General features: G+C 43.9%; 1 protein-coding gene and 1 long non-coding RNA gene across 2 annotated transcripts in view; one reads left to right on the top strand and one right to left on the bottom strand.

Moving 5' to 3' along the window:
• Positions 1 to 2731: 2731 nt before the first annotated feature.
• On the bottom strand, positions 2732 to 15159 carry LOC127697208 (uncharacterized). Its single transcript, XR_007980425.1, has 6 exons — positions 14935 to 15159; positions 12520 to 12640; positions 11871 to 11920; positions 10478 to 10557; positions 4812 to 4953; positions 2732 to 2979 (listed from the first exon to the last, which is right to left on the bottom strand). It is a non-coding gene; the product is annotated as an uncharacterized LOC127697208 (long non-coding RNA).
• Fbxo28 (F-box protein 28) overlaps positions 14310 to 16387 on the top strand; it is a 28719-nt gene continuing 26641 nt past the window's right edge. Inside the window, exon 1 of the mRNA XM_052200175.1 lies at positions 14310 to 14620. Coding sequence (XP_052056135.1) covers positions 14354 to 14620 — 267 coding nt within the window. The 5' untranslated portion in view covers positions 14310 to 14353. The remainder of the gene's footprint in view (positions 14621 to 16387) is intronic.

Below are 16387 nucleotides of genomic sequence, written 5' to 3'. Positions count from 1 at the left end.
TCTCGGGACAAGACCGGAGATCCCCATCCATGTCCAGGAAGGACAAAGACTTCAAAGCTAAAAACTCTGAGCAAGAAGTCATGGTGGCGCCTGCCTGTCAGATTGGTGTCCACTAGGTAGAGACAGGAGAATTTCAAGATAAAGGCTAGCCTGGGTTACACAGTGAGTTCTAGACTAGCCTGAGCTACACAGTGAGAACCTGCCTCAAAAAACAAAAACAAAACAAAAGACAAGTTCTAGGGGTGAACACTTGCCTAAGATACAAAAGGCCTTGGACTCTATCTAGCCCCAGGATGGGGGCGGGGGGCAGTGAAGTCTGCATGGTACCTAATTCATCTGTTTCCCAAGTGTTTATAATTCTAACTATGCAAAATTCTAGGACAGCCAGGCATAACGTCTCACACCTACAATCCCAGCACAAGGGCGGCTAAGGTAGAAGGACTGACACGTGTCTAAGGCCAGCCTGAGCTATCTAGCAAGTACCAAGCCAGCCCATCTCAAACAAACAATAAAAAACAAACAAAGCTTCAGGACAATTATAGAATGAATATGAGGATAAGAAATGGAAATGAACTCCAAGGGGTACAAAGCTTTGGGTGTGATACTATTCTCAGTTGTGAGTTGTTATACATACGCACACCCGTCAAGCTGAGTGTCTCTATACAACCTTTGGTTCTGAGTGTCTCTACACAACCTTTGGTTCTGCTCTGTGGAACTCTAACATAATCCTGCACTTGGTCCCTTCTTTGTTATTCAGGTCACAACCTAACCTTATCTTCCGCATCACTGCCCTCCAAAACCACCTGGTCTCTGGTACATTCCACATATCATGTGCTCTGCCATTGCTACCTGGGAGTGCCTTGCCTCGCATCCACACAGTCACCCATCGTTTCTTTTCCACTCTGAGCTCCATAGAACTTTTTCTTTTTTGTGCCCCATAGCATCTCCTGTGTGACACCACATAGTTATTACACAAATACAAGAAATGCAATTTAAATATGAAGGTTGGGGGCGGTGTATTGCCAAAGGCTTACAAGCATTTTAAGAAAAGGACTAGTTACCCCATTTCTATCTATGATGAAGTATAGAATGCTCCAATATTAACCATCCTAAATTTAGGATATTAAGACTCCTTGACTTATTAATATTATTCCTGAAAGATTATTCAAAAATTGTTCCTCAAGACAGCAAAAAGCTCTATGTAGAAGTCATAGATATAAGCTATTACATCATTTACAATGGCAACAAAACCTTAAATGACAGCAAAATTATTCAATACTTGGTAAATGGACAGATTAATTATAGATACCTAATTTTGTAACGATTGATTGCTATTGTCTGAATATTTGTGTTCTCCCAAAATTCCTATGTCAAAAATCTAATCACCAACAGGATCATACTGAAAGGCAGGGAAAGACTTGGACATGGCTCTGTTGGCAAAGTGCTGGCTGTGTGAGCATGAGGATCTCTAGCATCAACACAAGAAGCTGGTGTGGTGGTGCACATCACTAACTCCTGTGCTGGGAAGGCAGAGACAAAAGCGTCCCTTGTACCTGCTGGAAAGTCAGTCTAGCTGAATCAGTCAGCTCTGGGTTTACTGAGAGACCCTGTCTCAAACAATAAGGTTGGTAGCAAAAAGGTTAAAGTCACTTGCTGCCAAGCCTGTGAACCAACTCTTTTTTGTTTGTTGTTTGATTTTTAGAGCAGGGTTTCTCTGAGTAGCCCTGGCTGCCCTGAAACTCACTCTGTAGACCAGGATGGCCTTGAACTCAGAGATCTACCTGACTGTGCCTCCTGAGTGCCGGGATTAAAGGCGTGCGCCACCACCACCTGGCTGAGAACCAACTCTTACAAGTTGTCCTTTGGATGTTCTATCCATGCCATGGCAGCAAATGTGTGTGCATGTGTACACATGTGCATGTACACACACTCACATGCACACACAGGTGTATACATAAGTGTAATTTTAAAAATTAAAACATAAAGGCCAGACATAATAATGCACACCTTTAATCCCAATTTTCAGGACACAGAGGCAGGAGGATTTCTGTGAGTTCAAGACCAGCCTGCTCTACACAGTGAGTTCCAGTACAGCCAAGGATATGTAGAGAGACCCTGTATCAAAAACAAAGCAAAAGTTAACAACAACAATAATGATACATAAGAAAGTTGACAGACGTTGAGAAAGGCAATGAACGTCAAACTTCTGAACTTCACATATACACGTATGCATGTGTGTACACATATGAACATGTACACACCTGAAAAAGAGGGTGAGGGTTTTGGGAAGTCATGACCATGACCCTAATTATTCTCCACTCATTATTCGTGAGTGTGGACCCCTCATGAATAGGATTAGTGCTTCATCAAAGGGGCCCAAGAAAGCCAAAAATAGTGGTCTACTTCTTTAGTCCCATTACTTGGAAGGCAGAGGGACGCAGATCTCTGTGGGCTAGAGGCCAGCCTGACTTACGTAGTAAGTTTTAGACTAGCCAAAGCTAGACAGGGAGACCTTGTCTCTGAAGATAAAATGAAACGCAAACAACAACCAAATGACGCCCAAGGATGTTTGGTTTCCCTTTCACAATGGAGGACACAAGGAGAAGACATCACTCATGACACAGGGTGGGCTGACTCCAGACGCTGAGTCTGCTGGCCTCTACTCCTCAGCCTCCGGGACTGGAAGAAAGAAACTTCTGGTGCCAGCGAATGACCTAGTTTATAATCCTTTTATTATAGCAACCTGAGTAGACTGAGCCACCAACTTTATGTGACATCAAAGGGAAAGTCTCCCGATGCACAGAGGCTGGGGCTGCAGCTTGGGTGGTCGAGGGCTCGCTCAGCATTCGCAGAGGCTCAGGTTCTGTTCCCAGTATCCCATCACCTTAGCATGGTGGGGAGCACGTCAGAAAGACAGGGTCAGTCTCTGCTACACAGCAAGCTCAAGGCTACACAGCAAGCTCAAGGCCAGCCTCTTTTCTAAAAAGAAATAAAGAAAGAAAGAAAGAAAGAAAGAAAGAAAGAAAGAAAGAAAGAAAGAAAGAAAGAAAGAAAGAAACGAAAAGAAAGCGTCACCACCAGAATCTTTATTTGTATCGCTTTGTCTTTATATATACATATGAATACAGTTATAAGGAATTATGGAAAAGTAAAACTGATACAGTGGAGTGGGCGAGCATAAGTAGATTACACTTAAAATGCTTCCTTTACTGTTTGAGTCAGTACATTTTTATAATAAAAGAAAAAAAAAACCTGTGTCAAATTAAAGTGCATGCTCAGCTCCTGAGGCCACTACTCAGCAATGTGTTCCTAGAGTTCCCCAAACCTGCTGAGACCCAAGACTTTCTTCTAGTTCAATACAGGTTTCCAGGACCCAGACCAGCCAGATCCACTGAACCTTAATCTCCAAGGGAGGAACCCAGGAAGCTCTGTCTCTAATAAGCACCGATGACTTGCTAACCACTAATTTAGGGCATCTGTTGACGTCACTGTGAATTGAAAGAGTCAATATAATCTTCAGTCCACCAACCGATTTTCCCCACTAAGTACACGTTTCTCAATCTACTGCGTTCCCTCTTATTAAAGAACCACAACCTGGTTCTTCCAGGCCCTCAAGACGTAACAATGTCCTCAAGTAATGAGTGGTAACAGGAGAGAAATCTGAGCTTGACTTGGCTACTTGGTTGAATTACAGATGCAGAGTAGACCAAAACGGTGTTTAAGGCATCTGAAGGCAGAGGGGGAAACTACTTGTTTCCTTAAATGCTGTTAGAAAGATTGCTTCAGTGGAAGGAGAAGGGGGACTAATGGAAGTAAACACGAATGCAGAACTTATCTTCTGGTGAAGAGGAGAGTCCATCTGCCTCATCGCCACATCCTCAACCCAAGATCAGCTTGCTAGTGACAGAGAAGCCTGTGTAGTAACTCACCTCAAGTGCTACTAAGTGGAATTCGATTACCTGTCAAACGAGGCAAGAGGCTGTGAATGTAGATCAGCGCACATACGCTGGGCCTGGCCTCTCACATGGAAAAGGGGAGGGGCTGTGAGGTATACAATAAAAGAATCAAGAGAAAGAACAGAGTACCAAACCAGTCAGGAGTTCGGTGGTTAGGGCCTTGAAGGAAGCCTACCCTCCCTTCTCAGAAAATGAACACACAGATGATAAGGGTGGCAAATTGCTTGGTATCTTTACCAAGTGTACAAGACCTTCCTGTTTCTTTTATCTTGCTGGGCCAGCCAGTGAAATAAGAGCCCTTCCTGCCCTGGTTGCTGTACAACCACATTCAGTGCTTTTCTTATCAGCCCCTATCTTCCTGCTTTGTGCAGTGATTTATTTATTATTGTTGTTGTTATTATTATTGTTGTTGTTGTTTGAGAATTCCATACTCGAATAAAATATACTTTCATATTTACCTCTACTCCTGCCTCGAACTTCTTTCATATCTCCCCTGACCCCTTCCTAACTCTACATCCTCTATCTTTTATACCCCGCTGTGTCCAACTTACATTACCTATATACCCGTGGTTTAGCGCCATCCACTGGAGTGTGATGATGCAGTAGAGGCCACGCCCTTAAAAGTGATCCTCCCTCCTCCTGAAAACCATCTCGACCGTTAATAGTTCCTCACTATTGACTGTTAATAGGGGCGGGGCTCATGGGGCTCTCCCCAGTCCGTTTTGGATGCTGACTGGCTGGATCTTGTGCGGATTCTGTGCAGGCAGCCAGAGCAGCTCTGAGTTCATGGGTGCAGCGGTCCCGCCATGTCCACACACTGGTCGGCTACATTCCTCCCAGACCTCTGGCTCTTACCATGTCACCGCCCCTTCTTCTTTGATGATTTTTGCACTTTTCTTTTGGGTGGGGAGGGTAATGTCCTATTTGCGATTCTTGGTGGTGACTTCTTAAACTATCATTCCGATGAACAGTGCTCTCGGCCACTAGGTAAAATGTCCTGTGAAAAGAGTCACGTGGTTAAGCTTGTGAACCCCCGCGACCGTTTCGGAGTGCCCGACGACCATCCACATAGTTTTTCCACTGGGTTCCATCTAGTGCCCTTTATCCCACCTTTGACAAGTCTTCAGTCAGCATAAAAGATAACGGATACACTAACGCCACTTGAACGCCCCTCAGGATGTGAGCCACCTCCACACACCCAGCATTTTGTAACAGTGTCCTGCCTAAAAACACCTTCTGAAGGGTGATGATTGCTTTCTCTTTCAGAGCAAACAACCCTTTAAGAATCCTAGAACCTGCTTAGGAAAGGAAGTATCTAGCTCTTTAAAAGGCTCTCACGGTCTCTGTTTCTAAGACACATTCCCATCCAAACCATAACTATTACTTCAGACCAAATCAAGAAATAGTTCAGGGCCTGCAACATGGCTCAGAGAGTAAAGGGGCTTGCCACCAGTGCTGGCATCCTGAGTTCAAACCCTAGGATTCTCACAGTAGGAGGAGAGAACTGAGTCTTGCCAGATGCCTCTGACTGCTGCACATATGCCTATGTGTGCATGAATACATACACATACACTCACTAAGGGAAGGTGGCTTATTTAATTTTTTAAAATTGAAATATTTCAGACACCTCTAACTGTTTTTTTCCTATCACTTCTTTTATTCCGTGCCTCCAGTCCTGCTCGCCCCCACCTTTATCCACTCTTGGCTTTTTCTCTCCTGATACAAGGTAGACTCACTTGGCTTGATCTGCTCTCTCATGTATTCATATTGCACATTTTTTAACTTTACTAACTTTCATTTCTCATGCATTAGTGTTATATGTCTGTATGATGATGTTGGATGCTCTGGAACTGGAGAACTGGAGTTACAGACAGTTGTAAGCTGCTATGTCGGTGCTGGGAATTGAACCTGGGTCCTCTGGAAGAGCAGCCAGTGCTCTTAATTGCTGAGCTATCTCTCCAGCCCCTACTGCACCTAATTTTGATACTGAAGTTGAACCTAAGCCCCATCAGTGGTACAGGACAGTGAACAGAAGACATTGGAAACACTGCTGTAGGGATTATTTTCCATTTAAAAGTGTAGAGTCATCCCAGTTGCTAAACCATTATTTGTGGCTTAGCATCCCAAACAATGATGTCACAGTTGGAAAAGAAAAAAAAAGCAGTTAATGATAGATGTCATCTCTGGGACCATAATTATTGCCAAAGTTTCAGTAGACAGCACCTTTTAGTTACTCTTAAATCAGAAACACTGTGATCCTGAACCTGTGTTAGTCATGACTTGCATTGGAGAATAAAGTCCTCAGGTTATTGATCATTTGTGGTTCATACTGCTGACAGCAACTTTACCATCGCTCAAGCCTTGACAATGGTAGGCCATTGTGCTGAGCCTTCTGCTGCTAGACAGCAAGCACTCTGTCTCCTCTCTAGACCAATGACTAATAACTAGACATCCTATCAACAGATCCATAGATATTTAAAGGTGTGTATGTGTATGTGCATGCATGTGAATGTGTGTCTGTTTGTGTGTGTACTCGTGTGCACCTGTATATATGTCTATATGTGTGTGCAGATTTGTATTTCTTTTTTTAAGCATAGAATAGTTTTTTTTAGGGTATGGGGAGGGGTGTTAAGAGAGTAGTAGAGGCAGAGAAAGGCAGAGAGGAGAGAGGAGCAAAGTAGAGGCGGGGCATGACCACGTAGAGAGAGGGGGGAGGGGAAGGGGAAGGGCAAGAGTAAGAGAGTAAGAGAGTAAGAGGGAGAGGAGAGACAAGCAGCCCCGTGGATTTATATTTCTATGTGTGCATGTATGTATACGTGTCTGTGTGCCAGTGTGTGTGCATGTGTGTATGTGTATATATGTATGTGTCTGTGTGTGTGTTTTTATACCACAGTGTGCAAGTGGGGTTCAACTTTTCAGGGACTGGTTTTGAGGCAGGGTCTCTCTTGTTCCTGACATTGTGTTGTAGGAAGGAGTTTCCGGCTGACTCTGTTTACGCTGGGAATGCTGGGATTCAGCCATGCACCCCTGAATCTCACTTTGGTTTTTCTCACCTGGGTTTGGGGCTCAAAGTCAGGTCGTCAGGATTGTATAGCAAGTGCTTTTACAAAAAGTCAGGTCATCAGGATTGTATAGCAAGTGCTTTTACAAACTGAGCCATCTCCCCACGCCCAAACCATAATTATTTGTAAACATCTGCTGTACCAGCGTGTCATGCCACATACTTGAGCATTCTGAGACGAATGGGACACTGTTCTGAGAAGAGTTACAAATCCATACAGGGGAACATTAAACATTTGTTCAACAACAACAAAAGAGTCAGATTTATTTCTTCCCCAGAGCTCTATGAAGACTAAGGCAGGGGCCACTGTCCAATAACAGAAGGGAAGTGGTAAAAAGAAGAAATAGTCTTAGTTAACTGCTCAGCAAATCTGCACGCTCTGTGGTACTGCAAACTTGACTGGGCAATTATACAACCTAAAAATAGCAGTGCTTGCTGATGATGGGAGGCAAACACACAAACAGAAAGTTGGACTCGGTAATCTGCTGATGACACAGGTGTGGGCTTATGTGGGATGAAGACACTCAGAGGAAACATCAAAGACCTCAGTTTCTGATTCCACGGATATTGAACAAGGCCCGGCGGGGACCTGAATTTTAAATGGATGTTTCAGATGCTTCTGGCACTAATTTCTGGCCACAGTTTAGAGGAATACTAATCCTTAACAAGAGGACTCAGACAAATTGTGACTAATCGGTCTGGGGTTAAATTGAGATACTGAGATTCAAATATCAATTTATATAATTCCTTACTTTTGCCCATGAAAATGCTCTTAGAACTAAGAAATGACTTTCTATTCTTCATAATTTAACCTGATTATATATGCACTACCACAAGACCAAAGCCATAGGGCCAATTAAGCATACAGAGACCTCAGAGACAGTGAGTCAAAACAAACTTTTCCCCTTTATAAGAGGATCCTCTGATTGTTTCAGGAATTTTGTCACAGTGACAAAAAGATCCCTTAAGGCCAAAGGATTTATAACCTCCTTGAGAAGCTTTCTCTGATCTCTAGGATCAGAAATAGCCTCTTCTATTTGCATGTTCTCTGTGATTTGCACACCTTTCTAAAGGCAGGGAAACACTGTTAGCTGAATCACTTTCTGAGTATATAACTTCAGGAAGGGTTCTCTTACAGAAATAAGGAGATGTCAGTGCAGCCAGCCAAGTCGACAAGATTAACTCATCTTCCATATGGAGATGATACTGCAGCCAGACTCCTAGCGTCCCTAGTTGTAAGACACTATTTCTACCTCAGCATCTTCCTAGTGCTTCACCCTTCCAGCAGCCAGGAACAGTTCCTGATTGAAAGTTTTGTGGATTCCTTTCTCCAGAGTCAAAACTTTATTTTTTTTTTAAAAAAAGCATCCAATAATACAATTTTTTGATATTATCAAAGATAGGAAATGTTTAATCTACTCAAAAGATTGGGGGGGGTTGTGTGTACATATACATACATGTGCATGCAAACATATGTGGTAGCCAGAGGTCACTGTTGGGTGGTTTTCTCAATTGCTTCCTACCTTTCTTTTGGGGGGGGGGGAGCGGGGAACAGTACTTCTCCCTGATCCTGGAGCTAGACTGTGAGCCAGCAAGTCCCAGGAGTCCTGCCTCCCCATTGCTACTAGGATGCTACAGCGCCTGGCTTATTACGTAGGTCTTAGAGATCTAAACTCAAGCTCTTGTGTTTGCTTGGCAAACTGAGTTTACAAACTGAGCTGTCTCCTCATTCCCAAAAGATGAATCTTTAAAAATACAGGTGGGGCTGGAGAGATGCCTCAGCAGTTAAGAGCACTGGCTGCTCTTCCAGAAGTCCCAAATACAGCTCCTAGCATGGCAGGCATTGGACGAACATGGGACACAATTATATATAGTCAAAATGCCCACACATAAAATAAAATAAATAAATCTGTTTTTTAAATGTAGGTGATAAAAAAAATCACAAAAACTTAAAGCCTCTTATTATTTAGGATAAGAGTTCACTTATTCCTTCTAAATACTTTACAAGTCTTAACATGTAGTAGAAGAAAAAGGTATGGTTACAGCGTCGTTCTCTTTTATACATACACCCAACTCCTTGCAGAAGTATCGTTGAACAAGTCAAATCTCCTTTCACCATATCTACCAGACCCAGTCTTACCACACACCCCACACACACACCCTGATCAGAGACAGAAAGATGGGGAAGTAGTGGGGAGAACAGCACACAGCAGCAGCGTTACAGTGAACTGGCTTTAATGCTTTGAATCAAAAGAACACAAGACTTCATCCATAGCTGTGCATGGTGGTGCACGTCAGTGTCCTAGCCCATGGGAGGAACGCAAGCTTGAGGTCAGTAAATCCCTACCTCACAAAACAAAGCAAATAAATAAATAAATTGAAAAACAAACAAATATGGCCGGAAAGGTAGCTTAGTGGTGGTGTGCATGTCTGTCATATGAAGTCCCTGGATCCCACTGATGTCACTGAATAAGTGACTACATACATAAGTAAAGTGAAGGTGCCACTCACTTCTGCCTCAGTTTATCTTTACATCAGCTATAAAGGAAGATCTTATTCTCTTTCGCATGTTTGCAAGCATGAAATTAGACACATGTAAATCTTGAGAAGTGTGTGTCTATCCCCTACTAGAAACTGCTGTCTTGTAATGTACCTTTGATAGCTGGCTGGCATGAAACTACACTTGGAATTCAGAACTTCGCGTCAGGGTGCAACTGTTCGTTTTGGTCGGTAACTCTATCTGAAATACAGGTCAAGTTTAAAAATTAAAACAAAACTGCCATTTGCTTTGAGATTCTCTTTGTGAGCACTTTTAGGGGCTGTGGCTCTAACTGGAGGGTGGAGTGCTTGGCTAGCACACACAGGGCCACGAGTTCAATTCCAAGTGCTTCCAAAACAACAACAGCGATGTTATCCTCAAACAAGCATGGGAAATGTAAGGGTAGAAATCTAGTGTACATAAACAGAAAAATTTAAATGAGTTGAGTGGCAGGAACTGCTTAAAATTAGTCCCAGACTTGTATTCTGTGGTTCAGACCAAAAGATCTGACTATTAACCAGCAGTCCACACACGGAGAGCTAAGGGGGAAGGATTGACAAAATTCAGGAGCTAACTGAGGGGATGGTGGTTCACTTTGACAAAATTCTCTCTGTGCTTCTTTTATGTGAGAGTCCCAATAATGTACTTAACAACGTGTCTCCTCTTATAGAAAATCCATTTCAACTTAACCCATCGAGAAAGCTTCGATCTTTAATAAGACTTGGTAGAAAATCATTTCCATTTAGACCAAATTGAAATTGGTTCTCTGAAGAGGGAGGCAGCAATTCCCTAAGCACAAAAGTAAAATTATAGTCTATATAGAGACTATAGTCTATATAGTCTATAGAGAGAAAATCAACACATTATGAATATGCAAACGTCTGGAAACAGGTAGACATAAAATACATATTGAATACTAACCAGCCTCCTGTGATGTGCGTGTGGTTTGAGTGTGCTCGAGATGGCTCATGCACTGGAACTTTGGTCATCATGGATGAAACCTAAGAAATGGAATCATGGGGGGGGGTGGCATTATCATTGTGGGACTGGGCTTTAATACCCTAGTCAAGACTGCCTGGAAGTCAGTCTTCTGCTAGCAGCCTTTAGAGGAAGATGTAGAACTCCTAGCTCCTCCTGCACCAGGCCTGCCTAGATTCTGCCATGCTCTTACCTTGATGATAATGGAGTGCATCTCTGAACCTGTAAGCCAGGCCCAATTAAATGTTGTCCTGATAAGAGTTGCCTTTGTCATGGTGTCTCCTTATAGCAATGAAAACATTTAACTAAGACAGAAGTTGGTACCAGGGATTGGGGTATTGCTGTGATAGGCCTGACCATGTTTTTGTTTGGAAGAATGTGGATTTTGAGACTTTGGATTTGGAAAGCAGTGGGATGCTTTAAATGGTGCTTAAAGGGCTCTCCTAGAAGGAATATGGAAGACTTTGTTACTGAGAGTGATTTGAATTGTGCAAATCTGACCCAAGAGATTTCAGTGGAGATTTTCAATATCATGGCCTAGAGATTGTTTTGTGATATTTTGGTGAAGAATGTGACTACTTCTTGCCCTTGTCTGAAGAGTCTGCCTGAGTCTAAGGTGAAGAGACTCAGACCAACATGGACAAAGGACGTCTCAGAAATGCCCAGCATAGATCTTGGTCTCTGGTTACGTCTCGTGAAGAGCATTTGGATCAAGAGTAGCAAGCTTAGAAAGGAGAAATATAAAATATATGGTTCAAGTATTAAAGGGGCACCAGGAAATGAAATGGAGCCAAATTCTGTGTTCTGGGAGATAACAGATTAAGGGAATGGGACTTTGAGGCTAGACCCTACCAGCTAAATTTAGATCTAGACATGATGGTACACACTTTTAATCACAGGAGATAAAGCCAAGCAGATCTCTGAGCCCAAGGCCAGTCTGGGACAGAGCAACTTCCAGTTAAAGAAAAAGTTTAGAGCCGGGCAGTGGTGGCGCACACCTGTAATCCCAGCACTCTGGGAGGCAGAGGCAGGCGGATTTCTGAGTTCAAGGCCAGCCTGGTCTACAGAGTGAGTTCTAGGACAGCCAGGGCTACACAGAGAAACCCTGTCTCGAAAAAATCAAATCCAAAAAGCAAAAAAAGAAAGGAAGGAAGGAAGGAAGGAAGGAAGGAAGGAAGGAAGGAAGGAAGGAAGAAAGAAAGAAAGAAAGAAAGAAAGAAAGAAAGAAAGAAAGAAAGAAAGAAAGAAAGAAAGAAAGAAAGAAAGAAAGAAGAAAGAAAGAAAAAAGAAAGAAAGAAAAAAGAAAAAGTTTAGGTCCAGGCATGGTGGTACATACCTTTAATCCCAGGACACAGAGCCATGCAGATCTCTGAGTTCAAGATCAATCTACAAAGCAAGAACCATGACATTCAAGCTTAGGCAGAGAGGGAGTTGGAAAACAGAGAGCTGGTAGTAGGATAAGGGGGAGGGCATGTCCCATCCCCAGAAAGCAGCAGAACACAGCAGCTTTGGCCATGTGCCTCTGACTTTAGAGTAAAGAATAGAAGGGACTACTGGGACAATTGGTGCTGGGTAGTTAGAGCTGAGAAATTAGTGGTGATTAAGAAGAGATCAGCATCACTGACGTGAAATCTTCTGGGAAGTGTTTTCTGAGAGCACAAAGACGCTGTGTCCCAGAGATAGCCAAGATTGTACCTCCTGCAGCATCTGTACTTGCTAATGTGTAAGAGTCACCTAGGTGGTACTAGTTTGTAGGCATGAAGGCATCATGAAGAGCAGCTGAGGCTTGGCACTATGAGAGGCCATGGAAGGCCACTGGTGACAGTACAGCCTCAGTTGCAGATGATGCCCCAGGACTGTGGGGGTCATGCAAAGGATTTGAGGCTTGGCACCATGAAGAGAACCTTTGAGAGGCTTTTGGTGAAGCCTAGTTGCAGCTGAAGCCCCCCAGTGTATTGGAGATGCCAGTACTATGAGATAATTACCAAGAACAGCAGCAGCAGTGGAGTGGATCTACCTGAGCTTAGAGTGCTACAGAGGGCAGAGATGGAGAAGTGACGCCAGGCCTTTGGAGGAGTCCAGAAGGTCATGAGTGGATCCCAGACACTGAAACAAGAAACTGTAACACTGAAGTTTCCTTGGAGACCCCAAGATGTTTGAGATGCCACAGCTGTAGTCTATCTGCTGAGGAAAGCTGCTAACAGGGAGTGGAACCAGCCCAGATGAAAGAACTTTGTTGTAGTCCTAATCATCTGATGATAAGCCTGTTCCCTGAATTTCTATATCATACCTTTCTTATTTTGTGATTAATGTATCACATGAGAAGTGGGTTATTTTGAGACTGCGTGCTCCACCTTACTACATGTTTGTCTTCTAGTTTTAGCAACTTTTTAGTGGTTCTCGTCTAAATTGATTCACACAGAGTAAAAGTCATTATTTTTAAAACACACAATTCAGGTGCTGGAGAGATGGCTTAGAGGTTAAGAGTATTAGCTATTCTTCTAGAAGACCTACATTTGGTTTCTAGCACCCATACTGTCAGGCTCACAACTACCTATATTTCCACTTCCAGGGTATCTAACATCCTCTTCTGTTATCTTCAAATACCCATAGCTACGCGTGCATAAGCACATATATACGTAAATTTAAAAATAAAATAAGTCTTTAAAGCATACAACTCAATGCTTTTAATATTTTCATGAGGTTGCACATACCCTCCACCATTACGTAATTCCATCAAAACATATTTTAAATTTATTTAATGAGTGTTTTGCTGTCATGTGTGTCTGTGCACCAAGCTGCCATTTGGGCGCTGGGAATGGACCACAATTCCTCTACAAGAGCAAGTGATCCTTAACTTGCTCTTGTAGGGGCCATATCTCCAGCCCCTAATCTCATTCTTAAATTACATTTTTTTTTTTTTTGGTCTGTGTATGTGTCAGATTTCTCCTTTTGTCATGTGAGTCACAGAAATCAAACTCAAGTGATCAGGTTTGTTAACACACGCCTTACCCACAAAGTCATCTTGCTGGCCTGCAATTTTACTTTTCCATCATTCACAAGAACAAATGATGCACCTATTAACTGTCTGTCATCTTCCACACTTCCCTTATTCCCAGCTTCCACGGACCCCTAATCCATTCTGTTCCAGTTGAGCAGTTTAAACTGGCCAGTGTGGGTGCTGGAAACCAAACTCAGGTCCTTTGGAAGAGCACCAAGTGCTGTAAGCTCTCTCTCCAGCCACCTCTCTGGCCCCTGACTTTGTGGACTTCCCTACATGGGATATCTCACATAAAAGTAGTTGAATGGTATGTGACTCTGTTTTTATTTCATTAATGCGCTTTCAGGGTTTATCTGTTGTCTTGTAGTTTTAAAATAGTGGTGTTTTATTCCTGTTTATATGCTGAAATTATCACTGTGACTCTTGGGAAATGCTGATCTAAATACACATTTCCGTCTAAACTTATGAAGGTAACATGGTTTTTATCATCCTTTGGCGAGTTGTTTTTAAAGAAAACTGCTCCATGGTTGTTCCTTTTATCAGATGAAAGGGACTAAGACGACCGCCTTTCTTGAGGAATCCTTGCTCGTCTCCACTCTAACAAGGCAGTCAATGATTTTAAAGAGCTACAACGACCACCTTCCTTGAAGTGTGCACTACAATGGACCTCCGGAAAGCTCGCGTCTCTTTCCAGCTGTCATCCCACGAGCTCCTCCCTCTCCTTAAGTTCCCCCGCCCCCGAGGAGGCAAGAGGAGGAAGTGACGCACAGGAAGTGTCCTGATCCCCTTACAGTGGAGGAAGGAATCAAACTCCCAAGATGGCGGCGGCGTCTGAGGAGCGGATGGCTGAGGAAGGAGGCGGCGGCCACGGCGACGGCGGCTCCTGTTCGGCCGCTGGCTCCGCTCAGCGACAGCCCCCGGGGCCCCCGTCGCAGGCCCCGCAGCCGGGGTCCCAGGCACCCGCCGCGCCCGCGCTGGCACCGGACCACCTGCCTCAAAACAACACGCTGGTGGCGCTGCCCATCGTAGCCATCGAGAACATACTCAGCTTTATGTCCTACGACGAAATTAGCCAGCTCCGCCTGGTGAGGACGCGGTCTGGGGAGGGCTGGCGAGGGCGGCACGTTCCTGGGGAGGGAGCGCCCGCCGGCTCGGGACACGGAGCGCGCCCCGGCAGCCGGGAAGTGTCCCCGGCGACGGACGGTCGGCGGGGTGCTGCTGCCCTGGCACCCTGACCGCCCGGCGGGCGGGCGGGCGAGGTTCCGCGACTCGGGGGGTCTCCTCGCCCCCCAGCCTGGGACGCGCCCGCCTGCGAGAAGTAACGGAGTTGGGCTTGGAGCCCTCCGCCCGGCTGGACGGACAGGGATTCCCGAGGGGGCAGGCGCCTGCCTTGACTTACCCAAGCGCTCTAGCCCGGGCCGGACTTCTGAGTTTACCCCCAAGTAGGCGGATGATCCCAGCTAGGTTTGTGTTGTGTTGCAAGAATAGTGTATTGTTCCTCCACGCCAAGCTTCCTGGTGGCGAAGGGTGAAGTCGGTTTGATCTTTTCCCCTCCCCCTTGAGCCCCAGTTGAGGTTCTAAAATTGCAATTGTGTTGCGGGTTTAACCCCCGAGAGCCTTAGTTGACCACTAAAGTAGAGCCCTGTCCGACTGTGCCTCCCTGACACTTCTACCTATAGCGGAGCAACTTGCCCCTGAAAAGCTGTTACCCCCTCCCCCTGGTCTTGCAATCTTTTTCCTTTTTCTTTTTAAAATGTGCTTCAAGCCCACCCTTCTGCAGCGAATAGTTTACTTTATTATCCCCTAAAAATAACACGTCCTACCCAAGATTTAAGAAGAAAAGAAATTGCCTTTGGAATTTCACTGCATCCCAGAGGCTTGACTGAAGATTTGATGAATTCCTTGCTTCAGGAAGAGATCTCACTTCCTTCCAGGGAATTTGTCTTTAAGTGGTTAGGAAATTGGAGGAGGTGGACATTTTGAAGTGATTGTGAGCTGGTTCGATGTAGTCACTAAATGTGCTCGGGATTGTTTATAAAAGGACAAAGACATCTTTCTGGATGTGCTGGGTGTAGCGGTTACTTATCAATCAGTATGCCATATTTTAGACCTATACGTGCAACTCTGAATTGACTGTAATTGTGTTTCAAAGGAAATCATCTTTAAAAACAGCTTGCAGTCATTCATTCAGATGTGGGGCTGGTTGTGTGCGTTGTTTTCCCTACTCTGTAGCATGGAACACTTCTGTTTAGAGTAGGTATTTCAGAATACAGTGTCCTAGGTATTCAAAACATTATCCTGGGATTTCATGTAGAATCGTAAATATTTCCTTTATATTTTATAAAGAATGGTGCTTGGCCAAGATGTATGCTATACGTACATGGCGTCTGGCAATTGGACATAACATTTGATTGAATTGAGCCAGTCAGCCAGACAATGGCTTTGGAGAGCTTGGAATGCTTTCAGTTTTTGTTTTTGTTTTTTTTTTTTTTTGTTAAGTGTTGAGAAAAACTGGGCTTTATTAGCTTGTCAGTGGTTTTTCCTTCTTCTTTTCATTCATTGTTGTTTGGTTTTGTGTGTTTTGCCACCTTTCTGGAGTTCAGCCTTGATTCTGCTAGACAAATATTCTATCAGCCTTCACTCTCATTTTTCCTTTTCTTTAAAAAAAGAAAAAAAGTTTAAAGAGGAGAAAATAGACTATGCTTGGAGACCTGAGCTAAAATGAGCCTCACAGTTCATTAATAACCAGCATTTCTCATGTGAGATGTATAGCTGCTGATTATGTATCTTAAGCCTTTCCCCTGGCCTTTAGATTTGTAATTTAAAGCATTTTTTCTTAAGGAGTCCCTGTG

Source organism: Apodemus sylvaticus, chromosome 12 (assembly GCF_947179515.1).
Source record: "Apodemus sylvaticus chromosome 12, mApoSyl1.1, whole genome shotgun sequence".
Lineage (NCBI taxonomy): Eukaryota > Metazoa > Chordata > Mammalia > Rodentia > Muridae > Apodemus > Apodemus sylvaticus.
Note: the sequence above shows the minus strand (reverse complement) of the source record. Positions and strands in the feature narration are given on the sequence as shown.